This window comes from Gadus macrocephalus, chromosome 13, assembly GCF_031168955.1.
Source record: "Gadus macrocephalus chromosome 13, ASM3116895v1".
Lineage (NCBI taxonomy): Eukaryota > Metazoa > Chordata > Actinopteri > Gadiformes > Gadidae > Gadus > Gadus macrocephalus.
In genome coordinates this window covers 2214286-2241908 of record NC_082394.1, presented here as the reverse complement: position 1 = coordinate 2241908, position 27623 = coordinate 2214286, and the positions used below count along the sequence as shown (strand labels likewise).

At 48.8% G+C, this 27623-nt stretch overlaps 2 protein-coding genes and 1 long non-coding RNA gene across 3 annotated transcripts in view; 2 read left to right on the top strand and 1 right to left on the bottom strand.

Moving 5' to 3' along the window:
* The window catches only part of LOC132470778 (E3 ubiquitin-protein ligase RNF123), a 125757-nt gene that overhangs the window by 69218 nt on the left and 28916 nt on the right, over window positions 1–27623 (top strand).
* On the top strand, window positions 3662–7679 carry LOC132470773 (uncharacterized). Its single transcript, XR_009528706.1, has 2 exons — window positions 3662–4915; window positions 5063–7679. It is a non-coding gene; the product is annotated as an uncharacterized LOC132470773 (long non-coding RNA).
* On the bottom strand, window positions 21967–27056 carry amigo3 (adhesion molecule with Ig-like domain 3). Its single transcript, XM_060069500.1, has one exon. The coding sequence runs from the start codon at window positions 25055–25057 to the stop codon at window positions 23378–23380; it is 1680 nt and encodes a 559-aa protein (XP_059925483.1). The 5' UTR covers window positions 25058–27056; the 3' UTR covers window positions 21967–23377.

Sequence of the window (27623 nt, the reverse complement as noted above, 5' to 3'; positions counted from 1 at the left end):
ATTGAAGGAGCGTCGTATAACCCGTTGCGCCTTATAGTGCGGAATATACGGTACTAGGAATCATGTGTGTGTGTGTGCGTGCGCGAGTGTATACACTTCTGTACATGCATACACAGAAGTATGTACAGTACTTATCTTGAGCTTTAATATTAGTATAACATGGGATCAGGATCTATAGAAATGCATCTCAAAAACATGCCTACCTATTTCTCATTTTGACAAATCTTCTAACGAAGCGAATACTTGGATAGCCAGCAGACCTAGTAGATCTTATCTACCTGGTAGAACTTACCTACTCGAAACATGACAAATAGTGTTCCATTTTACACTACTCCTGCTCTACTTCAAAGCAAGTTCCCTATTTTCTGTGGGAAGGATCCTTCTAGAAAACACATGTTCACTCCTGGCAGGGGGGTCGTTAAAAATAGAAATAATAAGAAGTGTTTGAGTCCCGACTCCTCCTCCTTCCACCTCCACCTCCTCCTTCTCATCCTCCTCCTCCTCCTCCTCCTCCTCCTCCTCCTCCTCTTCCTCCTGCTGCCGTCTGGCTACAACAAGCTCTGCTTCTCTTCCTGCTCCCCTGTGTCCTCAAGAAGCCCCATTACCTCCGCACACACCACTGAAGAATCCTGAACGTTCCTGTCCCTCTCTCATAATAATGACAATAATTCACAACCACACTCCACAGGAGATCATTCTACAAGCAGCCAAACATCCATGATGGCAGCTGCTCAGACTGAACCGTCAGAAGTATAAAGTCCGATAAGATGTATTTTGTTGCTGGGGCATTAAATAAGCCTGGCTACCATCAGAACCGTCCATTTTAGAGACTGGATCGGGTCAAGCTCAAGATCCAACACAAGAATACCAAGCAACACAGCTGCAATCCGCTCGTAAAAGAACCAACAAAGGATACCCAGTCAAAGAGAAGACAGAACAAAGACACGCATGACATACTTGCAATTGTCTTGCAATCGTTGCTTAATGTGCTGTAGGTAACAGTAAGAGCTTTTATTGAGAGTCATTTGTCAAAAGTGGCATAGCCAGTGTGCTGCGAAAATATGTGAAAAAACAATTTAGATCTCAGGCCTGATCAAGGCATCTTTTCCCTGATTGGTTCAGAGATCCAATCCTGCCTTTCATTCGGTGGTGTGTGAAATGCAACACTCGTCAATGGGTAGACATTTAGGGAGGGGACCTCAGAGAACTGAGGGGGTGTTGTTTTGGTTGTTTACTTTCAAAATCTTACCAAGAACTCTCTTGAGGCATTTTTACACTGCCAAGCTTTCTTGGTTTGCTGGAGAAAGGCGGGGCTGCACACAGAGAGTAGACCTCTTTAGAATAATTTGCATACTACGAATGTATTTTTTTTTTTTATGATTCAAGAGACTCGCATGCACGAATGAGGATACATCTGAGTGTAGGCTACAAACGCAATGAACTATTTACAAGTGCAAAAACACCCAATATATTCTTTATTTTGCTGACCACTTGTTTTTTTGCACGACAAAGCCTCATAAGGAAAGTTCCTCAGTGTTTTTCTCGTAGAACAACACCATCTTCGTTTAATAAGACTGCATCACCTTCTCTCCCATGATCAGAAGCTCTCAAAAAGAAGCCGCCAATGGGGTAGGATCCAGGAGGGTAAATTGGGGTGCAAACTCGGGCCGGTATATTACCTCGGCCGCTGTAAACTTGTGGACCATGCCGGGAAAAAGGCGTGCATAAGACGGGCATATTTGGCAGTGTGAAAAACGTAAGATTCTCTGCTTTTCTCTCTCTCTCTCTCTCTCTCTCTCTCTCTCTCTCTTTCCACAACTATATTTCCCACTCTATTTCTCTCTCTCTCTCTCTCTCTCTCTCTCTCTCTCTCTCTCTCTCTCTCTCCGTCTCTCTCCACAACTCGAGTCTTAACTACAGCACCTTTTTAATCATGTAGTTGAAACCCCCACATTGCGTGATAAGCCTCAGTCCACGGTGTCTTGGTCGTAATGCATCGGGGTGCAATGCTGGTTGATATAACAGAGTTAAACCACAGGGACCTCTCCCTACCACGGGGCCCGGGGCTGTCTACTCAGCTAATTACCAACATCGTTATGAGTGTGCTCAGCTGGCTGGCAGTCTGAGGAAGTGTGCAGCGAGTACATGGATTCATTCTGTTTGGAAATGGTTCATTAATGTAGGTCATTGCTAGACCCAGTGTTGCTGCGACTCTTGTGATCCTGTTACACAGGAAAAAAACAGAGCTACAAGTCGTTAATTGAATGCGTAATTATTTATAGTGCACTGTGCTGGTTTGTAGTTATCCACCCGTCCATCTATCTGTCAATTCTTCTGTCCAATGCATCCATCCATCCATCTAATCTCCATCAATCGGTCTGTCTATCAATGCATCCATCCATCTATCCATCCATCTACTCTACATCCATCAATCTGTCGGTCTATCCATGTATTCATTAATAATTGTCACCTTTACTTCATCTCTGTCCTATTGAAGTCTCCACTGCCTGCTTCATGATTGACATTTTCCATCATATGTACTCTTTTTTGTGGTTGGGAACATGACGGAGAAATGCAGATGAGCTCTCTTCATCACTTACTTTTCTTACATCAGCCCTGCCTCATAACTATCCCTTATCATAGCTGCGCTTAGTTCTCTCTGTTAAAAGAGGTAGCTCTCTCTCTCTCTCTCTCTCTCTCTCTCTCTCTCTCTCTCTCTCTCTCTCTCTCTCTCTCTCTCTCTCTCTCTCCCCCTCTCTCTCTCTCTCTCTCTCTCTCTCTCTCTCTCTCTCTCTCTCTCTCTCTCTCTCCCCCTCTCTCTCTCTCTCTCTCTCTCTCTCCCCCTCTCTCTCTCTCTCTCTCTCTCTCTCTCTCTCTCTCCCCCATCTCATGTTCCTCTGGAGGACAATTAGTCCTCTTTTTCTCCTCTTATAATATAATAAATGTAATGACACACACACGCACACAGACCCATCCACACTCCTCCATTCAACCGTCCACCCCACGGCTCATACTCACCCTAACCCTCCACTCATGCACCTCGCTCATCCCTCATGTCATGCTCCTCGTTTAATTTGCCCAGCACAATTAAACTCTATTCGTTTTGTCATTTTATTTCATCTTTCCGAAAGCCCTCTACAAATTTTCTACAAACATTTGCAATCCTATTTAATTCTTACTGCAAAGAAAAGTACAATCTGGTTCCAACAACTGGCTTCTAGTGAACCTTTGAGAGACAGCATGATGCTATATCAAAAGCTGTGTGTTAGCAGAGACATACAGCTATCAGTTTTCAGCTTCATAGGCCGCTGGGCTGCGAGCGCATGTGGAAAGGTGTTCAACGCCACACACACACACAAAAACAGACACACACACACACACACACACACACACACACACACACACAGAGAAAAAGATACAAACAGAAGAGGAGGATCGTGGTCCTTCCTCAGCCTTCCAACCCCATCCCCTCTTTCCGGTTTCCCCAAATCTCCTCAGTGCTCTCCTTCCAACTCCTCCTCTCAATCTTCACATTCTTTCTCCAATCTCCTTCTCCATCACCACCTCCTCCTTCCCCTCCCCCACTGCCCTCCCCTCCTCTCCACCTTTACATTCTTTCCCCCATCTCCACCACCTCCTCCTCCTCCTCCTCCTCCTCCTCCTCCTCCTTTCCACCTTCCCGTTCTTTCCCCCATCTCCACCACCACCACCTCCTCCTCCTCTCGCTCCCCTCCTCTCCCCCTTCACGTTCTTTCTCCCATCAACTTCTCCACCATCAGCTCCTCCTCCACCACTAACTCCTCCTCCCCCACCTCCTCCCCCACCCCCTCCTCCGCCCGTCTGCTCCCTGTTCACAGCAGAGCTGCAAACAGCCGTTTGTTGTCGTGGCACTAAATCAGTGGTTCCTCTCTGTGCTCCTCCTGGGGGTGGTGGGAGACGTCATGGCCCACCGCTGATGGCTCTCAGGCATCTGCTCTGATGGCCTCCCCCCCCAACCTCACCCCCCTCGCCCAGGTCCTCTCCCCTTAACTCAGTCCTGCTGTTTTGACAACATTTTGCTGTGTTGTGCATCTTCTTTCTCGGCTCTCACTTTCTATCTCTCGCTCTCTCTCTCTCGCTCTCTCTCTCTCGCTCTCGCTCTCTCTCTCTAGCTCTCTCGCTCTCGCTCGCTCGCTCTCTCTCTCGCTCTCTCTCTCGCTCTCTCTCTCTCTCTCTCTCTCTCGCGCGCTCTCTCTCTCTATCGCTCTCTCTCTCTCTCTCTCTCTCTCTCTCTCTCTCTCGCGCTCTCTCTCTCTCTCTCTCTCTCTCATGCTCTCTCGCTCTCTCTCTCTCGCGCTCTCTCTCTCGCTCTCTCTCTCGCTCTTGCTCTCTCGCTCTTTCTCTCTCTAGTAAACAACATTTGCACTCACAACATTATAATACTCTTTCAAGAAAAGCATAGAAGGAAAGATAACAATATATGCCATTTGGTGGAGGCGGCATATATTTTCTTCAATTTCTCTTTATCACCCCTATCCTTCTGTCACGTTATTATTTTCCTTTCTCCTTTCCTTTGTGGAATGGACTACTAAAACCTTCCCCTCCTTCTCCTTATTTCTCTGCTCCTCCCAATCCACTTCTCGCCCTTCTTCCTTCTCGTCCTTCTCTCCCTCATCATCCTCCACCTCCCCCTCCTCGCCCTCCAGCTCCTCCCAGTCTCATAGTGTAGAAAATCAATGGCGCTAATCATTGTCCATTACTGCTCGGCCGAATGACATCAGCAGCTGTAGCTTCCCAGAGATTAGACCGGCACCAAGCTAATTAGCTTAGCGCTTTCGGGGCCATCAGAAGACAGGGCTCAGGGGGCACGCTGATGTTGTTATTTGTGTCTTTGTGAATTTAGCATTGAGTGTTGTCCTGTGCTGAAGCTATACATGTTATGTCAGGAGGATTGTGAAACCAGGGTATAGCCTGCTCCCATGTGGGGTGTATAGCATTCTTTCAGATCCTATTCTATGCTGGCACTTGGGTTCAAATAAACCTTTTGGAATTGTATTGTTGACACTATGTTTGAATATTAAAGTGCCTTTATTTTACCCAAAGCTGTGATGTTGACTAACCATTATAAGCCATTTAACAATATATCCATTAATGACATCACAAGTGGGAGGGTCGACCCTGAGGTTCGATGACTCCGCCCCCCTGTTGGAACAGCTCCCCTGGTAGGCTCGTCATTGGTCCCTCCGACATCCGTCGGGGGGGACACTCCCACTTTTGATTTCACTATAGGGTAGATCCCACCGAGTGGTTGAGTAGGGGCCCTTTAATTGTGGCCTGGGCAGTGTCCTTTATGTGTGTATTGTTTGTATTGTGTTGTGGAGTGTATTGTTTAGTGACGGTTTCAACATCAGAGTGTGCCGAGAGAGATGCCAATTAGTGCCGACGTAAGTACCCTCCATCTGGAGGTCTCAAAAGGCGGTTTGGATTCCAAATACGATGGCTCTGATTGGTTCTTGGTGGCCATGTGATCATGTCTCTCGCATCACCCATGACGTCCACACACACAAATACACACGAGGCCCTCATATGTTGTGATTGCATCCCAGTGATTGGACGCGTTTCAGTATTGTCGTCGGATGTAATTGTGGGTCTGCCGGTCGCTAATTGGTTGCGTTGATCTTCGTCCCGCTGGATCTGTAATTACAGCAGCTTTCCTTTGTTGGAGGTGTCCCTCTGAAGGACGATGATCTTCTGGTCTCCTGATGGTGGTGAACTGGCCTCTAGTGAACCTGTGAGAGAGAGCATGATGCTATATCAAAAGCTGTGTGTTAGCAGAGGCATACAGCTATCAGTTTTCAGCTTCATAGACCGCTGGGCTGTGAGCGCATGTGGAAAGGTGTTCAACGCCACACACACACAAAAACAGACAGACCCACACACTCACACACAGAACAAGATACAAACAGCAACAGATACAGACGCACGCACGCACGCACGCACGCACGCACGCACGCACGCACGCACGCACGCACGCACGCACGCACGCACGCACGCACGCACGCACGCACGCACACACGCACGCACGCACACACGCATACAAAAATACACACACACACAGACAGATATGGACCCACTCACACACACACACACGCACACACATACACACACACACACACACACACACACACACACACACACACACACACTCAGATAGACTCACGGATACAAACACACACACTGACCCTCACAGTTGCTCATGCGTCTGATTAGCTGGGGGTTATCCGCGTGCGCAGCGAGTAATGATGTGTTGTTAGAGGCCGCTCTCCGGGAAGGTGACGGCCCAGTGTGTTCATTACAGCCTGGCACAGGTCCCGTCTCTCCTCCCCGCCCTTGACCCACTTCCATCCCCGGGGCCGGTAGTTTTTCCGCTCGATCTCTGAAATTACACACAGACACCCAATCAAGGGCCAGCGTGTTTTCATGATATGACATGAGCCCCGATCATGGAGTGCTCATCAGAAGGGAGCAGTGCGCTGCCGGAGTGCCATCATGGTGCGTGGGAGAGGTTGACTTCCTCTCTCGTCGGGAGCTTTGACTGTAAGGCGGATTCAGTGGCAGGTTTCTAAAACAGCTCTAGCCCTCTCCGTAAGGGCTGTGAGGCTCATCAGCGATGACATTCATGGTGGAATAAAGAAGTGGTTATCATGGTTATTTATCATGTAATCTTCAATAATATTACTAATGGCCATCACAAATCACCACAGCTCAAATTGACGACTTAATCGCACTTCTTTTGACGAGCCGTCAAAGCCGACCGCATTTATCTCGGATGATTTGAAACGGGGCAAGAGCAACTTGAATGCTCACTCTCTGAATATATAAACCGTATTATTTTTGATGTTGACAACATGTAAAGATGACGATGCCGATGACTCCACACCTGTGACCTTCCAGCTCTACGTGCCTACTAGCGTTCTGTTTTCATCTAGATCCATAGTGCGTGCGTCGGTCTGGTAAACAGTGGCAGCGCTGATGGTAGAGTAGGGGCTTCTGAAGGCCAGCTTCAAAAGAACACCTGTTCTGTGTGCGGGAAATAACAGTGAGCTTCCACCGGAGTCAATACCGGCCCGGCTTTAGTTACCAGCAGCCAGCGAGGGATTGCAGGGGCTGGGGAACTCAACCTGAAGCTAGCCTCACTTTATTTTGATGAGAGCTCCCATCCTGCAGCAGGGGATACAGACCGCTGCAGGTGTGTGTGTAGGTGCGCGGGTGTGTGTGTGGGTGTGTGTAGGTGTGTGGGTGGATGTGTGTGTAGTACATGGGTTGGGGTAAATACATGTTTGTCCTGAAGTCTAATGTATTTGAAAAGGCACAAATTCTCCTAATACTAATATTTTATTTGTTTGTGTTTTGTTCTGTAATTATTTCTTCTTATTATTTCTTCATTTAATGGGTGTCTGTTTTTTTAGGTGTTTTACTTAATTTCTTTCTAACCACAAGATTATTTTGAGCATTTATTTTTCAAGTGATTTGTTTGTTTCTTTATTTATTTTCCTCCTTCCCTTCTTGTCCGTTTTTAAGTGATTTTCTCTTTCCTTTTATTAATTTATCCAAATCCTACTCTCCATCCATATCTATCTCTCTCTCTCTCTCTCTCTCTCTCTCTCTCTCTCTCTCTCTCTCTCTCTCTCTCTCTCTCTCTCTCTCTCTCTCTCCCTATTTGATAGATAATCTTGACAGAAAGTCACGCAAAGGCAACTGGTGGAGATTACTATTCAGTGCATCGGGGCATATGTCGTGGAGCTCTTCTCATGGTGTAATAAATGAAACTCCATGTACCTTGTTTAATTATTGTCACCCACCATATCTCATCGATCACTCGAAATCCAGTGTACAGCATAAATAATCCTAGCCTTCGGGTTCCCTCCAGATATTTAAAAGTGGGTTTTGCATTGAATATCAGTCTGGCATTGTGAGAGCAGTGATAATGGTTCATTATTGGTTACGGCTTTAAGTTACCTTTCTTCTTCTTCTGCACACTGCGTTTCTCCTTGATTGACAGGGAAGACTTAACTCCCTCCCACTTGCATTGATATCTGTATGTCATTTTTGGGAGAGGCATTGAACGGGCTTGATCTGCGGAGAGAAACAGAGCTGTGTTATAATAATTCACAATGAATCAGGATAGTTACATTCTATACACCATCACAAACATGGATCCCTACCACTTTAATAGGAACAAGCTGCACAGACCTGCAGTGAAAAATATGGATCAGCAACCATATGTTACCTCGCGAACATTTCCGGGAAACGGTTTACGAATTTATTACCGATCTGACAGCTGTCTGAGGAGAGGCATCGCTATTTAATGAACTGTGTGTGTGTGTGTGTGTGTGTGTGCGTGTGCGTGTGTGTGGAGGTGTATGCTGGTTCGTCAGCATCTCAATCTCATGCTACAGTGTTCTTGGTGTAGGCAGGTGTGTTTTCCACTGACCACTTTCAATATTGCGCCATCCCGTGATGCAGTCTCGGTTATTTATTGATTTCATTTGAGTCTGAGACACAGTCTCAGGAAGCACAGAGATCTCCTTGAACCAGATAATAAACACACTATTTCTCTGTATTCAGTTTGAGGCAAACACCACACTGTTCCAACGTTATGTTGAAGGCTTCTGACACTGGAAGGTGGAAGTCCAATGGAATAAATAAAACAAAACAAACACACTGTATTAGGTGCGTTGTGTATTTAAAAGTGTACCGGATTTACAGCTAATGCACAAGAATTTTGAGTGCACTTAAATGCCAAGCCTTTGAATGTGCTTTTTTATTTTCCTGGTCCATATCTAAGAGCTTGCTATCACACATATCGACGCCGGCGGCTCCACTTGAGAGAGTAGCCCTTCTGATGTTTCCCCTCTGCTGTGTTGAGGCCTGATACAGTGCCGCACGAGGCAGTTAATGTTTCTAGAAGCCCCGGCCTCCAACCAGCAGTCCAGTTCAAAGCACTGCTGAGAGCACACCACATCCTCCCTCGCTCTTTCAACACAAACGACTTTCAGAGGAGCAGCATTTCGTGGCCGTCATGTCGTCCACTTGATTTACCCTAACCTAGTGTCAGTACATGTTGTACGTCGTTACACGTGTTGGACTAATGATATATGTCTGTGGTGTGAAACGGACTGTGAGCTCTCTGAAGCCCATTAAAGTAAAGCGGCCTTCTGGTACTTCCCCCCACGGTCGACGTGGTAACGCTGTGCAATCGGACCGAGGCTGCGAGACGTATCGGCATAGCAACTGAACAAATATTTTAACAATCTCCAAAGACTTGTTCTGGTTCTTTCACGATGCGTAGACTCGTCTTGCTCGGCGTCCTCAAAGAGGGAATAAAAGGGCTATTTCTTCTTCTGTAAGGGATTCTCAGAGTGAAATTAACAGCCTTGTGAAAGGCTGTGGTGAAATTGCGGAAAACATTCCTTATTAAACCCTTCCAACACATCTCTGAGGCGTTGAAAACCCCTGCCACGAGGCTAGTTGAAAGGAATGAGGTTGTGCATGATGCGATGTATTATATTATTTTGTTATGTTATGTATTTTCCCAGCATGCTTTAGGTTTAATCAGGCAAGCATTTAAGCAACATGTGTATTCCGTGTATAAGCCTTTGATTGCTGTAGTGCGTTTGTGATGTATAGCACCCATACCTTTGACTTAAGTCTGAGTGGAACAAGATGGATTGATACAGGTGTCCCTGAAATGAATTAAGATTGCAATGGAATTGATTCGTCATGCTTCAATAAATAAATTGGTACATATTTTATAAATGGTAAATCATGTCAAAAGTGAAGCATCGGAGTATTATCCAACATTTAGCAGTTTATCGATTAGCATTTAATCAAGTCGTGCATGAACATACACATCTATATATTTAATTGAACAAACGTTTCTATTTTTATCTGGTATGCTAATGCTGAAAGGCCTCCATCAGTTCCCGTATTCATAATTGATGTAACGTCTCATTATCACATCATAACATTGTAATCAGCATAAATCATCTCTAATGATTATCAATCCAATGGGTAATTGGGTAATTAAGTGTGGTGCGGATGACATTGGTGATTTGATGGAGTTCACTTCCTGTCCTCATTCTTGATGTGTTTACGTCTTGAGTGGCTCCTGGGTTTGTGTGGTGTTGCGGTTTGTGGACTAGGTGCATATATAGGACTTCACTATACCTGTGTCTTTTTAATGATGCTGCTGTTGCAATCAGACGTATGTCCATGTTATGCTCGACGGACAAGTGTGTGTGTGTTATGTGTGTGTGTGTGTGTGTGTGTGTGTGTGCGTGTGTGTGTGTGAGAGAGTGAGTGTGTCTCTGTGTGTGTTTGTGAGAGAGTGTGTCTGTGTGTGTCTGTGTGTGTGTGTGTGTGTGTGTGTGTATGTGTTACTGGCTTATTACCGGTGATATGTCATGCTGCGGAGCGTGTGTGTACCCCTCTCCAGCTGCCTGGGGTCTCCTGTCCCCATGGAAACCAAAGCGTACCTCGACAACACACTGGGCCGAGGGGGGGGGGGGGGGGGGGGGGGTCCGACAGGAAGTTCTGACGAGAGGGAGGGAAGGAAGGGAGGAAAATGGATGGAGAGAAAAGCAATGGAAAGAGAGGTGGCAGAAGGAAAGAGCTAGGGGTTTACAAACGTATATATATATATACATACATACATACATACACACGTACACACATTCATGCATTCATATACACATACATACACACTACTTACTTACTGTACATACATGCCTACAGGCTGACTTACATGAATAGGCATGCATGCATGAATGCTTACATACAAACTCACACATGCACGCATACATACCTGCATACATACACATGAATACATGGTTGTAAGCATATATCCATGCATGGACCTTGGAGCTACAGATGGATCCTGCTCCCGTGTTGATTCGATGAGCCGGTCCGACAGTCCGAGGTGATCCGTTCGGGTCGGATTGCGTAAGTGTCCCTGAGCAAGGCACTCCACCCTAACCGCTCCCGACGAGCTGGCTGTCGCCTCGCCTGGCCGACACCACCGTCAGTGTGTGAATATGTGCATGAATGGGTGATTGACAAAAAAAGTGCTATATAAATGCAGTCTATTTACCATTTACCAGATGTAGACACACATCTACACACCACCACAGCGGCGCGGTGCTGCGCTACATCGGACTTTGAGATCTGATGTTGTGACTTCGCTGGCCGGTCATTATTGTAAAACGCATCGAGCGAGCGGGAAACTCTGCCCACCCTGGCCGGCCGCCAAGCGTCGACCGAGCCTATTTTACACCGCCTCTCAACAACAAAGCATGAGTGAGCAGCTGACAGCAGGAACAGCCTTTGGGCTTCCCCACCAACCTGATCGATGGCAGTGGATTTGCAGGCGCATCCGATCACGAAAGTCGGATCTTAACGACAAGTGTAACGGAGGCCTTTGAAAGAGTTGGACACGCTCGCTAAACATGTCCACTTTATGGAATGGGACTGCATTGATTAGAATGTGTCTTAATGTAATTCGCCCCTGTTGCTGAGTGCACAGTTTCATGCATGTGTGACATGATTAAAGCCCTGCATGCGCAGAAAAGGGGCCTTTTAAAGGGCTAATGGTATTGGATCCTCTGTGTCAGGTTCAAGGTGGATCACAGTAATAAGACGGAGAGATTCCTCCTCATTGAGGGGGAAGGGGAGAGAGAGAGGGCGAGAGAGGGAGAGAGGGGAAGTGAGGGAGAGAGAGAGATGGAGAGAGGGGAAGTGAGGGAGAGAGAGAGATGGAGAGGGGGAGATGAGGGAAATGAGGGAGAGAGAGAGTGAGGGGGAAGGAGAGAGAGAGGGAGAGAGGGGAAGTGAGGGAGAGAGGGAGATGGAGAGAGGGGAAGTGAGGGAGAGAGAGTGATGGAGAGAGGGGAAGTGAGGGAGAGAGAGTGATGGAGAGAGGGGAAGTGAGGGTGAGAGAGAGATGGAGAGGGGGAGATGAGGGAAATGAGGGAGAGAGAAAGAGTGAGGGGGAGAGGGATGGAGCGACAGAGAGAGGGAGAGAGAGAGAGAGAGGGCGAGTGAGGGAGAGAGAGAGAGAGAGAGAGAGAGAGAGAGAGAGAGAGAGAGATGGAGAGGGGGAGATGAGGGAAATGAGGGAGAGAGAAAGAGTGAGGGGGAGAGGGATGAAGCGACAAAGAGAGGAAGAGATTGGAAGAGGAAGAGAGTGAGGGAGGGAGAGAGAAAGTTTAGAGATAGAGGGAGAGAGGGAAAGAAATGCAGCAGGAAAGGGAGCTGGAGATATTTATTCTATCCGTCAGTGACTACTGCAGAATCATTAATGACACACACACACACTCTAACCGATGCCCACACCCCCCCCCCCCCCCCAAACACACACACACACACTTCTCCCAGTGTCTCATCCAGTTACATAAGAAAAGTCCCTGCAGTATAATTTTCTGAAGGTGCCCCAAATTGCTAAGGCTGATTGGTTGTCATCAAACCTTATCAAGCCTCCTCCTCACGCAGACACACACCCACGCACAGAAAAACGGACATCGACGCACAGCGATGAAGCATTACACAGGCACCCACACACAAACACACACACATCCTGCCACACACATCCACAAAGGCAGGCATGTGCACAATCGAGCAGAAACACACACAAACACATTTGCATTAGAAAACACACACACACACACACACACACACACACACACACACACACACACACACACACACACAAGTAATTATGTGCTGAACTATGCATTGTGCGTTTTTGGGATGCTATCATCATTAGCAGCAGGGGGTTGTGTAGGAGCCTGATGAGCAACACAAACCCTCATCACTTGTACAATAAAAACAATACACAACCACAGACACACACGCATAACACAATTGCACACACAGACAGACATACACACACTAGCCCACACAGAACAATTTAACTAGATAGCATGATCTTTAGGGAAAGAGAGAGAGAACAAAGAGCAAAAGAGAGATGGAGAGTGAGATAGGGAAGTGTTGGAAAGATCCTGTGGTGGAAAATAACCGAGATCTAACACTTCGACTAACTAAGAGCAAAAGAAATCGAGGGGTCCGGAGCAAGTATGACAAAAATACTTTATCGTTAAACAAGGCAACAACAAAGCCGAGTAGTGTGCAAAGCACTGCCGGTCAACAGATCCCGGCGTTCTTTTTATCCACACATACGAAGCAGTTTCTTGTTTGGGGTGTCCGCCCACGATCAGTCATAGATTCCTCTAAGCGAGTGGTCAACAACGCTAATCTAAGTTCAGAGTTCAGCACGCATTGACCCCATAGCCTCCGGCTCCTGGGGGGGGGGGGGTCTAAGTTACGCCCTGACCCCAAACTCCCTGGCACCGTGTCAAGCCTCGGATTAGAATCCAGAGGCGTTTCAGATGTTTTCTACCATTAGATATTTAGGCCTAATAATAATCGTGGTTCACCATAGAATATAATCATTAATTTCTTCCATACTCCCATCCTCTCCCCTCCTCTCCTCTCCTCTCTTCTCCTTTCCTCCCCTCCTGTGTCTTTCTTTCTCTCTGGCATTTTTCCCTTCAGTTTTCCACTCTTTTCTTTCTTTCTAATTTCTTCCTTGCTTTCTGTGTTCCTTTCACCTCTTCTGGCCATCACCTTCCCTTCTCCTGTTCCTCTGTTGGTGCCCCAGCCAGCCAGCCAGCTCTGGGCTGAGCTTCTGTTCGCTGAGCGTTGTGCCAGCTCTGGCCTGCAGAACCACCTCGTCCTGAACGCAACACTAGGGCCCAAATGTTTGGAGTCAGCCTTCACACTCACTGACGAGGGACCGGTGGGACTCAACAGGCAGTGGAAAAAACGTTGAGAGTAGTTTTGTGTTGATGATTATTTGAGAGCCTCTCACCTCTCCTGTAAACAGCTGAGGCTGTTGATGTATGCTTAACGCGTTTAACTGGAACATTTACAGCTAATTACTGTGAACGTTACTCCTCGTGTCGCATAGATCAATCCTGCACTGGTGTTTAATGCCCTGTTTACACCTACCCGATAGTGGGCCCCGATGGTGCCCGATGGCTAAATCAGCAGCTATCGTTATAACATCGGCAAATAGCGTGGTTGCATCGGGAAACACCGTTACTCTTCCCGGGAACATCGTTAGACAACGGGAAGAAACGGGAAGAAATGCTCAATGATCGGGCAACAACGGGCAACATCGGCAAAGAACGAACATGTTTGTTAATTTTGGGTCTATCGGGGTAGAATCGGTTACCAGGTGTTGCTATGGGCTAATCGGCTATAATCGGGAATAGAACGGGAGTACAACGTAAGACATCGCAAATCGTTCGGGAATTTTCCTGGTCACATCGGCTATATTCGTTAATCTTCCGCGCTTTATCGTGTTTTATCGTCTTTATATCGGCAACCTCAACACACGAAAGACCCTCGAGAACCCTAGACAAATAACGATTGTGAGTGACCAGATTGTGTTAAGGAAGACCCTCAATCTGCCACTTGAATATAAATAGGGGGTGATGGATGGATGTCCTACTTTTATAATTACAGGGTACTTCGCCCATTTAGAACCGGCGTTCTATTATTATAAAATCGCTATTGTAATATAAATAAATAAATAAATGTCAGTCTAAACCAGTCTCCCCTTTGCCTTCTCCCGAAATGACGCCAAATGACGCCAAACGCGTCATTTGACGTGTTTGGCGTCATTCGAAATGACGTCAAATGACGCCAAACGCACTTCGGGTGTCTTCCCTGGCATACATCGTTATGTTATCGTTATAACATCGGGTATGTGTAAATGCTACCCCGATAAATTGACCCGATCATACATTTTTAGCCCGATGTCACCCGAATCACCCCGACTTCCACATCGGTGGTCCATCGGCCATTAGCGGCCATTAGCGGGATGGTGTAAACGGGGCATAAGGTCTTTTACGGTGTGGAAGTATCAAACAGACATTCAAACAGACATCTCGACGTCCAAAGTTGTATAGATCACATATACAAAGTTTGGAGCTTGTTTCTAATGTATGAGTGAGCAGTTTAATCCAACGGTTGAATGGGCCGTTTAATGCTTAACCTTCTCAAACCTCAGCTCTTTATCTTTCAATGTTAAGTCCATTTACATGATCCAATGACAATGCCTCTGATGGGAGACAATTACGGTGCTAACGAAGACCTGAATGTGATCAAAACATTGTTATTGTTATTATTGCAGAAAATAAATACCTTAGGGAGCAATAAAGAGTGTGCAGAATCCACTTTTCAAACATTAAAGACTAACCCTGAATCCCCTAATTCTCAACTAAACATTACTAAACATAAACCTTCAAACAGACCTTCATCAAAAGTCCTTGAGCCCCGAGCAGCTCGGAGCACCAGGCCAGGGCAGTGGGTTCCCTGCTGTGAGCTTCATGTCGTGGTCCCTCAGCCCCCGTCAGAGGGCAGAGTGACGGATACCGCCGGTTAGGCGCGTGGATAATCACGGTCATCACCATGTAATTATAGAAACGTCATCCTAATGAGTCATCTCCTCTCTCTCTCCCTAGAAGCCCACGCCCTGTGCTCGTTCGCCCACCCTAGCATCAAAGGGGTCGCATGGTAGCTCAGATTACATGGTGGACACGAAGGGGACAATACAGTAAACGCACACTTCTCTGGTGCCTCTGTGGGTGTGAGACCAGATGTGATGAGAGGAGGTTTGACGAGGAGAGGGGAGGGAATGGGTCATGAGGCAAACAACGGCAGGTTGGAATCAGACCGGTGTAGGCTATAGGGCATGCTTTGTACATGCTTAGCTCACTGGCTGCCAGGAAGTAGCCTGGGTCAGTTGTATAGTGTTTTGGTGCATGAGGAACGGGCCAAGTCTAGTGTGTGTAGTGGCTTCCTTCTGTTGCCCATGCGGGCCCAGGGTCTTTCCTTGGAAACATCTCTCTCTGTTTGCTCAAGAACCCATTACGATGGATGCCAGTTCCTCACATTGATTTACGGGGAGCATGAATTATTTAGTAGTTGTGATGTGATGGCCAGGTCATGATGAAGGAAGTGTACAGGAAGGAGTCTGTCTCTACTGTCCTACTGTGTGTGTAAAAGGAACCAGATTCGGAAATTACGCACGTCAGTATCTTTTTATTGCCACCCTATTTTTAGCTTCTACAACTCTCCCTCGCGTTCTGCTGTAGGTTGTAAAGGTTTTAATACACGTTATATATCGTACCTCATAAAAACCCACAAAAAAAGTAGTAAACGTGTCAAGTGAGGTCGCCTTTCTGTTTTCTGGTTTTTATTCTTCCCCTCTCTTGCCCTACCTGTGTTTTCTCCAGGCAATAATCTTTTTAAGGAGACAGCCAGTTGAATCTGTTCCCGTCATCCCCCCCCCTCTCTCTCTCTCTCTCTCTCTCTCTCTCTCTCTCTCTCTCTCTCTCTCTCTCTCTCTCTCTCTCTCTCTCTCTCTCTCTCTCTCTCTCTCTCTCTCTCTCTCTCTCTCGCTCGCTCTCTGTCCCTCTCACTTTATTCTCGGCCAAGGTCTCTCGCTCCTTGCACGCTGAACCTCATTTTCCTGCAGTTTGGGGAACTTAGCACCCGCCGAGTCCTGCCAACCACGCCAACTGCCAGTGTCCTTGGCATGGAAATTGCCGTTTTAACGACCATCCGCTCACTGTCTCGGGGACTGCTTGGCCCCTGGGTATTTTGTTCAGTATTTCTGTATTCGGCGAGGTTATCACTAGGTATCATGGCTAGGCATGGAACATCCACCCAGTCATACCAGTGACAGCATCGCAGTGGGAGGTATTGAACCAGACCCAGGAACACACATTCTCATGCCTTTTCTATGATCAGAACCGGACGTTCGTCTACGCCTGACACAGAGAGGAAGGAATGACTTTGTCCGTGACTCAGGCAAAAACCTTGTCACCGTAAAGCCACAGTCTGTACAAAGAACATAAATCCAAAAAGTCTGTTCTCAGCAGTTTACTTTTCATACTTCATCCTTCTCTTCTCTCGATTTTAAATTTAAAAAAAAAACCTCCCAGAGACATGTGCATGTCAGTAGGTGTACTGCTCCTCTGTGTCACTGCACAGCGTCCCCGTCTGAGTCTGTTTAGCTCATAAAATTACAAAGAAATAAACAGCTGGAGTGCGTCTTAGGTTGGCGCGCCTCAGACGTACACACTCGAGGTGTTCTCCATCAACTTGTTGGTTTGTAGCAGATGGCGTGTTATCACGACAAGCGAAGGCAGAAGGTAAACACTGTTATACCTGCCTCCATTTTGGCTCTGGATCTGTGCCGAGATCCAAGCTGGCACTCTCTGACTAAACATCACATCTCTCTCCCCGCCTACATCTCGAGGCTGCCTCGGAAGGTGTGTGTGTGTGTGTGTGTGTGTGTGTGTGTGTGTGTGTGTGTGTGTGTGTGTGTGTGTGTGTGTGTGTGTGTGTGTGTGTGTGTGTGTGTGTGTGTGTGTGTGGGCTCGTGAATACACTCATTTATGTGGGTGCTAATGTGTGTGCCCCTTTGTCTTACTTTTGGGGCAAAACAATTATCTATTTTATGTATTGTTCAAGAAAAAATAGAGTCTAGACGCAGTCTATCTGGAGGCAACCTGCAGCAAGATTTTTAACCGCTACATGCTCCTTCATGGCATGAAATCTGAACTCTCAGTAGGACACTTTGGACAACAGCATCTGCTAAATTCCAACAATTTTAAATTGCCTCGATTTGAAAAGATTACACCGAAGACACAATTAAACTCTGATCGAACCCTGGTCCGCTTGTGAAGGGGCAGTCTGCAGGCAGAAGCAGAGAAGCCCAGTGGTTGTATGCTGATTGATGGAGCATCTCTCGTCTGGCTCTGCCCCACACTGCAGGGGGGATCTTCTGCCCCTGCTCCTCCCTCAGACCAGTGACGATGTAAAGAAACGCCTGGGCCGTCGACGGACTGACCTATTGACCAATGTACGGACGGAGGCGGGATTAACCACATTTTGCCTGGTTGAATTCAATATTCCACATTCAGTTGCATCACCATGTTGGTATTTCACTTCAGCATTAAACATTACGAACCAAGATGGATCCAAAAAGCCAGCGAGGTGAATGGTGGCCATGTAATGCCACCAGCGTAAACTGCGGGAAGCTCTCTCTCTCTCTGTCTTGTGAAGCTACATGGCTGATGAAGGGCAAATGGAGCATTTAGATGGACCTTGTAAGTCCTGTTTCCTAGTTCCCCTTTACTCTGTCTACATCGGCCTTCCAATTGGCCTTCTCCGCGTTCCTCCTGGCACAACTCCCGCCATGCGCGGCCCCCGCGGTCAGAAACATCGACGTCTGTGTGTGTGCTCCTCGACCGGAGGATCGCCGGTGTGTACTTCCTCGGAGTCTCTCTCCGTCGCCGGCTCCCAGATGGTTCAGTAAATGGTGTCATTATTTTTAGCCCTTGACTGTGGAGGAGGGAGGAGAAAGGCGGCGGGGAGTGGCTCATAGGCTCTGCGTACGGGTCTGTGGTTAGGACTGCTCACGGCGTAGTGTATTCTGATGACTCCCGCGATAGTGAGCGCTGCGCAGCCTTCATCCAGCCGCCCCGCTTAAATAATGAAACGCAGGTTACACAGGGAATCACTAATGTGTGCTGAGGAGGAATGATGAATTGCCTTGCTCCGTGTGTGTGTGTGTGTGTGTGTGTGTGTTTTTGTGTGTGTGTGTGTGTGTGTGTGCTACTGTGTACTGAAGTGAGAGAATGAATGTGTACACATTCAGAGTTGTCGGTATGTTTACATATGACCACCATTAGTTATGTGTGTGTGTGTGTATGTTACAGCCAAGTGTGTGTTCGGGCCTGAGTGTGTCTATGCAGCGTGCTTATGAGATGCATTGAGTTGTTTACGCTGATGCCAGTGACGTTGGAGTCAAGCAGAGAAGCCACCATTGGGGATAGTAAGAGGATATTAACGCTACTTCTTACAAAGTACTCCTGAACTGGTCTGGGTACAAAACCTGGTCCCTGTGAGGGGGTTTGATTGGGTTTGGTTGGTTTAGGTTCTGTTAATTCTCATCTGGGTAAGGAGACCAGAATGGCCGTTTGGAGGGTCACTAATGCATGCATTAATGACTAAATGAATGAATGAATTATGTTTTATCTTGTGACCTATAAGCAGTTCTGTTTGATCTTGTTATAAATAACCCTTCCTTGAATGCTGGTTCCCTGACATTTTCCACGTATATTTAAAAACAGCGTATATTTAAAAAGAATACTATGGATTTGGCAAAGACTTCATTTTTCTTGTTCTGTGGAATCGAGAGCAGAACTGATAATGAAAGACGACCACAACTATGACTCCTCAAAGATTAGGGTGTCATGGTTTAGGATGCCTCGTGTCCTTTTTCGGTCCTTTGAGCAAAACTGGGTCATGCTCAAATATTGAGGCAATTATAATGATCGGACTTTCTTTCTAGTTTCTCGCTGTGCTTGAAATATGTGATTGATAGTGATCTTTTGAAACACATTCGCACACTGGTACACTCAATGTATACACTGTCTGAGCTGCAGTCGGGTGGTAAGTATGCTCCTTGGTAGGTACATGCTGGTCGACCTGTACTACTGGACCACACACGCACGCTGAAACACACACACACACACACACACACACACACACACACACACACACACACACACACACGCACACACACACACACATACCCACGCACACACTGAGTGTTAATTAGTGCCTAGCCCTCAGGAATCCTTCCCAGTGGCCGTGTACCTTGTTCACCTCACACTGGTGTTGTGTGTGTGTGTGAAGTAAATTACCTCGGTATAAATAAAACATTCATGTCGTTGTGCATGTTCTCTCTCTCTCTCTCTCTCTCTCTCTCTCTCTCTCTCTCTCTCTCTCTCTCTCTCTCTCTCTCTCTCTGTCTCTCTGTCTCTCTGTCTCACTCTCTCTCTCTCTCTCACACTCACACTCACACTCACACTCTCAAACACACATGCACTCGCGCACGACTGGCGCGATCAGCTTTGGTCTCGGTGAGGATTTACAGAGTCCCGTCAGTCGCTGAATGATAGACAGGACAACCCTTGTCTGTTTTTACCTAAACACATCTCAACAGGCATCCCTAGTGTTTTGTTTCACAGCGTCGCTTGATGGTGCTTCAGATTAATATAATAATAATAATAATACATTTCATTTAGAGGCGCCTTTCAAGACACCCAAGGTCACCTTACAGAGCATATAGTCATCATTCAAAACTATGTAAAACAGACTAGGAATAAAAGAAAAACAGAGGTTAAACATGAAGAATAATAATAATTAATAACACTCAAAGACGCCTAAAGTGAAGTGGGGACCTCACTAACCACCACCAATATGTAGCACCCACTTGGTGATGCATGCAGGAGGAAGCTGCATCTAACGCACGGTACAACAGCAGCGTGTGTACTTCTTCAAGTACCGGGGGGGGGGGGGGGGGGGGGCATTCTGAGACCCCATAATAGAGAAGGCTCTTCTCTCTTTAAGCCCAGGCCCTTGGGTCCCCTGCACTAGGGTGTGCGTCATGGCTGATGATAATGGTGGAGGACAAGGTGATGATTATAGCAGACAGTAAGGTGGTATTATTAATTTGCTTAATTAGCGAGCCGTTTCTATTAAGAAACAGATGGCCTTTTGCAGATTGGGCTGCATACAGCCCTCTTTGTGGAATGTGCATTCATATTTGAGGATATTTCCGTGTTAGTGCCTTTGAGCTGTTCTCAGGTTGCACTGCTTTCTGTGCAGATAAAAATCTCAAAACCTTTTTTTTCTTGACCTTTCACCAACTTTGCCGTTTCCGGTTCTTTGTGGCGGTGTACTTTCTTTGCAACTGCTCTTATTTATCCCTCTTGCTCCAATCTCCTTTTTGTACTCCTGTCCCTTCCTTTCAAATTACACGGCCACTATGTCTCTGCTTGCTTTCGCCTCGCCTGTCCTCTCGTATCCTCCCCTCGTACCCCTGTCTCTGCCCCCTCCTCATCCAGCTCCTTATCACCTCCTCCTCGCCCACCTCCTCCCTCCTCTTCCTCATCACCTCCTCCTGCAGACATCCTCCTCATCTCCTCCTCATCACCATCTCCTGATCCACCTCCTCCCTCCTCTTCGTCATACACCTCCTCCTTATCATCCTCCCCCTCCTCACCCACCTCCTTCTTCCTCTTCCTCATCACGTCCTCATCATCACCTCCTCCTGATCCACCTCCTCCTGCCCCCTCAGCCAAAGCCAAAACAAGCAAAAACTGTGGAAAACAACCCATTTTGCAACCCACGCTGACAAATCGCACAACTAAAATGTAAATGTTAGCTGTATCTAGTTGTTGTGGTTCCTACTATGTGTATGAACTTGAGTAAATGGATGTTCCTGTCATATTTCAATTCAACTTTGAAAGCTGTGGCACTAAACCCACTTTATTTAATACTTTTAAAGTGTATCTCTTGAAGACCGGAACACAGTTCCATGATACAATCGCACTTTGGTGAAATTGCTCTGTGAACATGCTCCGCATATGTTTATTTGAACAATATATTACCACAACCACTTGTTCAGATAAAGCATCGACATGGTTTAGTAGATTGTGATGTAAAAGGTTAAAATGCTAGTGATGAAATATAGGTTACGTTACAAATCGGCCGGATGTAGAAGGATGTAGAGTGTTGCTGGTTCAATCCCCCCGGTTTAGCCAGCCGAGGGTCCCAGTGTATGTCCCTGAGCAAGGCACCTTACCCTCTCTGCTCATGACGAGGCGGGAGTCGCCTTGCGTGTTTGAAACCCCTGGTGGTTTGTGAAAGTGTGTGTGAACGGTCGAACGGAGGTAGTGATTGTTAAGCACTCTGAGTGGCCATTGGTTAAAAGCAAAGGTCCAGGTATTGGTGCAAACTGTTGCCCCAGTAACGACCAATAAGGAAGCAGACACTGAGCTGAACGAGCCGGGAGATTTATTAACATATAGATAGAGAGAAGACACGTGAGGGAGAGGAGGGACAGGTGGGGGGGGGGCAAAAGCAGAACAGTATTTGAAGAAGAGGAGATGCGGTAAACACTCAAATCAACACGACCCAATGGTAATATTTGTCCAGTCAATCCTCTGGTGACCTCCAAAGACACAAAGGCAAGACTTCAGTCCCTTCTTTCTTTCTTTTGGCCTTTTCCTGCGATTGTCACTGAGTTTCAGGGACCTTCTAGGAATCGACTGCCGAGATCAATAAATAAGACTTGCTTACCGGAGCATCTCCCTCGCACACGATTACCAAACCGTTCTGCCGAGATCAATTGTGTGCAATGTGCAGCGAATGTGCCGAGCATAAAAGCTATCTTAAACATTTCAATAGATTTTCCTCTTTATTCCTTAATGAAGTCGGTGCACTTGCCCTCCGACTGGTGAATGCGTTCCAGTCTCTGTAAGCTTTTTCCTCATAGCGTTTTTTTTTTTTAAGGTTAATTTCTTTCGTTTGTTTTCTAAAAAGCACTTGTTCTCTACCCTGTCTAGTCTAAAACACGTCCCGTTCGGACAGAGCTACACTATGCATATATGATATCGGGTCATCAGCTCTGGAGAAAATCAAAGCAAAGTATTTATACAAAGAGGTTAGTCATTTCGGCCTCTCTCACTTTCTCTGTCAAGAAGGCATCTGTAGCATGGGTTTATTAAAGGTTTTACGCTGTGCTGGCCCCCAACACGGTTTCATATTATAGTTGCAGTGGTCCAGGCTCCTTTGAGGTACCAGGATGCACCCTGTGTGCGCGTCCCGCCTCCCTGCATGACTGCCACTACCCCTCTCCTCCTGGGCAGAGTCACGTTCCGTCAATTGATCGATTGTCCTCTCAGTCGTTCTGTCGTTCTATTTCCGTCTCCATTATTTCCATCTCTGCTTTCCGGCCAGCCCACGTCTTGGCTCTGTCTCTTCCCTGGGCTTTCCCTCACTCTGCCTATGAATATAATTTGAGCCATTCATTGTAAGTACACGCCATCACAGTGCATTGGTTTGTGGCTGAAGGGATAAGTAGGTAGACCTGGGCGAAAAATATAATGACTATCAACTTTATTATTACATTTTTGTAGCGTTGGCAATATTCGGACCGTATTCGTTGACGGACTACGCTCCACTCGATTCGTCGCCGGCCTTGTGTCACAAGGCACGTTACTACCGACATGGTGTGTTGTTTGTGGTCCTTAGTCTTATATAACTACTGTTTAGCTGAGGTCAGACGCTAGGCTGCTGGGCTGCAGGCTTCATTCAGGGGTTCCGGGGTTCAGGGGAACAGAAGGGGGGGATAAGACCATAACGAACGCTCGCCAGCCAGCAGAGTCCGGGACCCCGTCGGTACCCGTTGCTACGGCGACATGATGGGCGTGTCCGAGAACACTGACACGATGGAGTCCGTCTCGCCGGCTCTCTGCTGCGATTGGCCGGGGGGCTTGGCGGCCGGGTGTCCCGCCCCCAGCAGCAGGCCCGGCCCCAGGTGGCCCCCGTGACCCACCATGGCCCCGGGCCCCAGGCGCAGACGTCCGTTCTGCTGCTCCTTGATGGGCTCCATGAACACCACGTGCTTGTTGGTGCTCACCTTGCGGCCGGGCCCCTCGGTGGTGGCCGGAGGGGTGGGGGTCAGGATGGACGACTGGCCGCCCCCCGCGGCGGGGTCGTTCCCGGCGCCGGGCGCGGGGGCGGGGGCGGTGACGACGGCCGGCGGGGCGGTGACCTTGCGCCACGGTGGGCAGCGGCAGGGGGTCAGGTAGAGGTACATGAGCACCAGCACCAGGCTCGTCACGCAGCCCAGGAGCGTGGTGAAGCCCGTGTTGAAGCCCTCCAGGACGTCGCCCTCCAGGGGGACCGCCACCGTCACGTTGACCTCGCTGGTCTCGTTGCGGCGGCCCGAGCGGTCGCGGGCCATGCACCAGTAGACGCCGCCGTCGGCGTGCTTCACGGCGGCGATCACCAGCGTGCCGTTGTGGAACATCTTCAGCGAGCCGTTGTTGCCGGGCGGGGCCACGTACTCCTGGTTGGGGGTGACCCAGATGAAGCTGACGTGCCGGCCGCGCAGGCCGGTCACGCAGTGGAGCGCCACGCGGTGGTCGGCGTACGCCACCACGTCGCTCTCCTGCGGGTCGGGCATGTGCAGGTCGCCCGTGGCGCTGCAGTTCTCAAAGTAGCGGGCGTGCTGGAAGAAGCGCACGGTGCCTCTCTGGATCCCGTACACCAGGCAGATGTGCTCGTGCCTGAAGAACTTGACCGTGTCGTAGTCCCGCTCCTCCCAGTGGCGGAACAGGCCGTACATGGAGCAGTCGCACAGCAGGGAGTTGTTGTGCAGGTACAGCCCTCTCTGCACGGCCAGCGGCAGGTTCACGATGTCGTCGATGGGCAGCTTGAGCAGCCGGTTGGACGACAGGTCCAGCATGGTGAGCTCGGGGTGGCTGTCCTCCCGGATGGAGAAGAAGGGGAAGTCGGTGAGGCGGTTGTGGCTGAGATAGGCCTTGCGGAGCCTCCCCAGGCCGGCCAGGGCGTGGTTCTCCACCCGGGTGATGCGGTTGTTGAACAGCAGCAGCTCTTCCAGGCCCGACAGCTCGGTGAAGTAGTGGGCCTCCAGCACGCGCAGGTGATTGGAGGACAGGTCCAGGTGCCTCAGCGCGGCGCCCGAGGCGTTGAGGAAGGCGCCGGGCTGGATCTCGGCCATCTGGTTGCGGTTGAGGCGCAGCGTCTCCAGGCGGGCCAGCCCACTGAAGGAGCCCGGCTCCAGGCGGGCGATGCGGTTGTGGCTGAGGTCCATCATGACGGTGCGCGGCGGCATCCCCGCGGGGACTACCTCCTCAAGGCCCTCGCCCATCGCCGTGCAGCTGAGGATGTCGGAGCCGCAGATGCAGCCGGGCGGACAGACGGCGCCCAGGGCAGGGCTCAGCTGGCCGAGCAGGACGCAGACAGACAGGAGGACGCAGGAGAGACGCGGCCGGGGCGGCCGGGGAGGAGCGGAGACGCTCTCCCTGCCGCCGGAGCCATCACTGCCACCAACACAGAACATGGTGCCAACACCAGCTTCTGGGCACGGCCAGTGCCGCCAGGGCACAGGGGGAGCTCGGCTTAAACTTTAGCTTTTCACGACAATTAAAGATCGTATCTTATTTATATTTAGGTTTTCTCAGTTCACTTCTACGCTCAAACTCGATTTTGTTATCTAGGTTGCTCCTTTTTACTCTTTAGGTTTTCTATTCGTTCACTGTTTGCTCGTGCGTTCATGCTACATGCTGTTAAAGCAATGACAGATCTGGCTGGAGACCTTTTGTACTATTCTGTAATTCTAACTGAAGGCTGTTAGACCACAGGAGTCGCTACATCTAGGCTTGGAGGAGTTGACGATAATTAATACCAGGGTGATGTGTGTTTGTCGAAAGTTCAGCTCCCAGCAGGGGACTCGTTCATGACAGTGTCGTCTTGTTTGTGCTGTGGCGATGTTGAGTCAAACAAAGGTATCCATGGGTGTCCACGTGTGGAGGTTAGAAAGGAGGAAATTACATCCAAGAGGAATCCGATTTCAAAGAAACAAAGTCCAGTTGATGCGATATGAATCCAACGTTTACTTCCTGTAACGATCGTCCTTAGAGCAGGAAAGACTTTGTTCGGTAGAAAGGGCTGGGGAATAGACCCGATCGCTGCACGCCAAAGTTTGACAAGAAAATGAATGATGTGGGGAGGAGAGAGTGTTATAGTGAAGGATATTGATTGATTAGTCAATTCAACGTAATAATTTTCACATCCTGGGGGAAAATTGTCCCAACGTCCCAACGACCGATCATAAATCCTGAATCAGGCAATAATGTAGAAAAACAGGATGGTAGGTACTTCACAAAAACAGGCGTACTCCTTCGCTGGTTGAGGTAATTCCAAGCGCGTAGAAACAAGAGAAAGCCCCGGTTCTTTAGAAGACGATACTGCCGCTCCATCGGTACTTGTGCCTCTTCTCGCTATCACAACAACCCTCTGTCAGTTGTCATCGGGTGCTGGTGTGAGTCGCCCTTCCGTTTGTTTTTCTTATCTCGACCGTCTCCCGGCGATCTATCACCGTATGCCCCACAAATCCGTCTCCTCAGCCAGAGACGGGTACTGGTGGTCGGGGAGAGGACGGAGGGGGCCGGGGGGTCTCTCCGGCAGTAAAGTCAGGTGTGGTGCTCCAGCACGGCGGTGGTCTGCCCGCCCACGGAGCGAGCCCAGAGACGGCACCTCACCGGGGTCAGCACTCTGCAGGACCCATCACTCTGCCACTCTCATCGGCCCCTTAGACGCACTTTACACACGCGCTGAGCAAGACGGACGCACGCCTCTCACACACACACACACACACACACACACACACAACCCACTCTGTCCTAATCGCTCCTCTCGCTCCCTCTCTCTTCTTCGTCCTCCTCCCCTCCGCCGGGAGAATCGCCGTGTGGTTTCAGCTGTGGGTGGATGACAGGTTTTTGAAGAGGGCTCATGCGGAACAAGTGGTCCCCGTCCCGGTGGTTTAGTGTGAGGTCCCAGGTGAGCGACAGCCCGTATCGGTAGCAGTCTTTGTGGCGCTCGTCTCGCTGCGTCCCTCCATCCTCTCCCCGGGCTCCGCTGGAGTCACAACAACCCACTCACGCAACACGCAGAAAGTTAGTCCGTCTCACTCCAGTGCCGCGGGTCCAGCTGTGCACGCGTGTGTCATCGCTCCCACTCGCGTCGGGAGTAGCGTGCGCGCAGGAAGCGCGCGTGTGTGTGTAAGACTGTGTGTGCGTGTGCGTGTGTGAGTGTGTGTGCGTACGGCAGGGTGCAGGCTGCCGAGTGTTTACTGAGAGTGAGATTCTGGTGGCGTGCTCCTCTTCCCCCTCGCTCTCCTTCTCACTCTCCTCTTCTGGTCTTCCTTGGCTCACTCTCTCGCTCTCCCTCTCTTTTACTCCAGCGTAACCCTCCTCCCCCTTTCGCACGACTCACCCCGCCTCCCGCTTCTCCATCCCTCCCTCAGCACTGCTCTCCATTCACTAAGCTGCTCGCTCTCTCTCTTTCTCTCTCCCTCTCCTTCCCTCTTTCCCCTGCTCTTTCTCTCTCCCTCTCCTTCCCTCTCTATCTCCTGCTCTTTCTCTCTCTCCCTCTACCTCTCCTTCCTTCGCTCTCGCCTACTCTATCTCTTTCTCTCTCTCTCTCCTTTTTCTCTTGCTCTCCTGCTCTCTCTTTGTTGCTCTCTCTCCTCTGCTGCTCTCTCTCTCTCTCTCTCTCTCTCTCTCTCTCTCGGGATGCCCCAGGGAACAGCGGGGGGGGGGGGGGGGGACGATGTGATTGGCTGAGAGCATGTTTGGGTTGAGGGGGTGAGGAATGTTTAAGATGCAGAGGAGTTTATCGGATTCCTCTAATTCTTTCTTCCTTCCCCGTTCGTCTCTTCTGGCTATTTCCCTCTCCACAGCTCATTCTTGCTCCTCCCTGACCCTCTAATCTCCTTCTGTATTCCCTTCTTCTTCTTCTACATATTGCCTTCATATAATGGTCTTGACTGTTGCCTCGCTCCTCTGTCAGCTAAGCCCCGTTCCCCATTCTTTATACACAACTAATTTACATATGGTGGAACGCGC

Coding starts and splice junctions, on each gene's coding strand:
- amigo3 (XM_060069500.1), bottom strand. CDS start 25,057: ATGTTCTGTGTTGGTGGCAGTGATGGCTCCGGCGGCAGGGAGAGCGTC.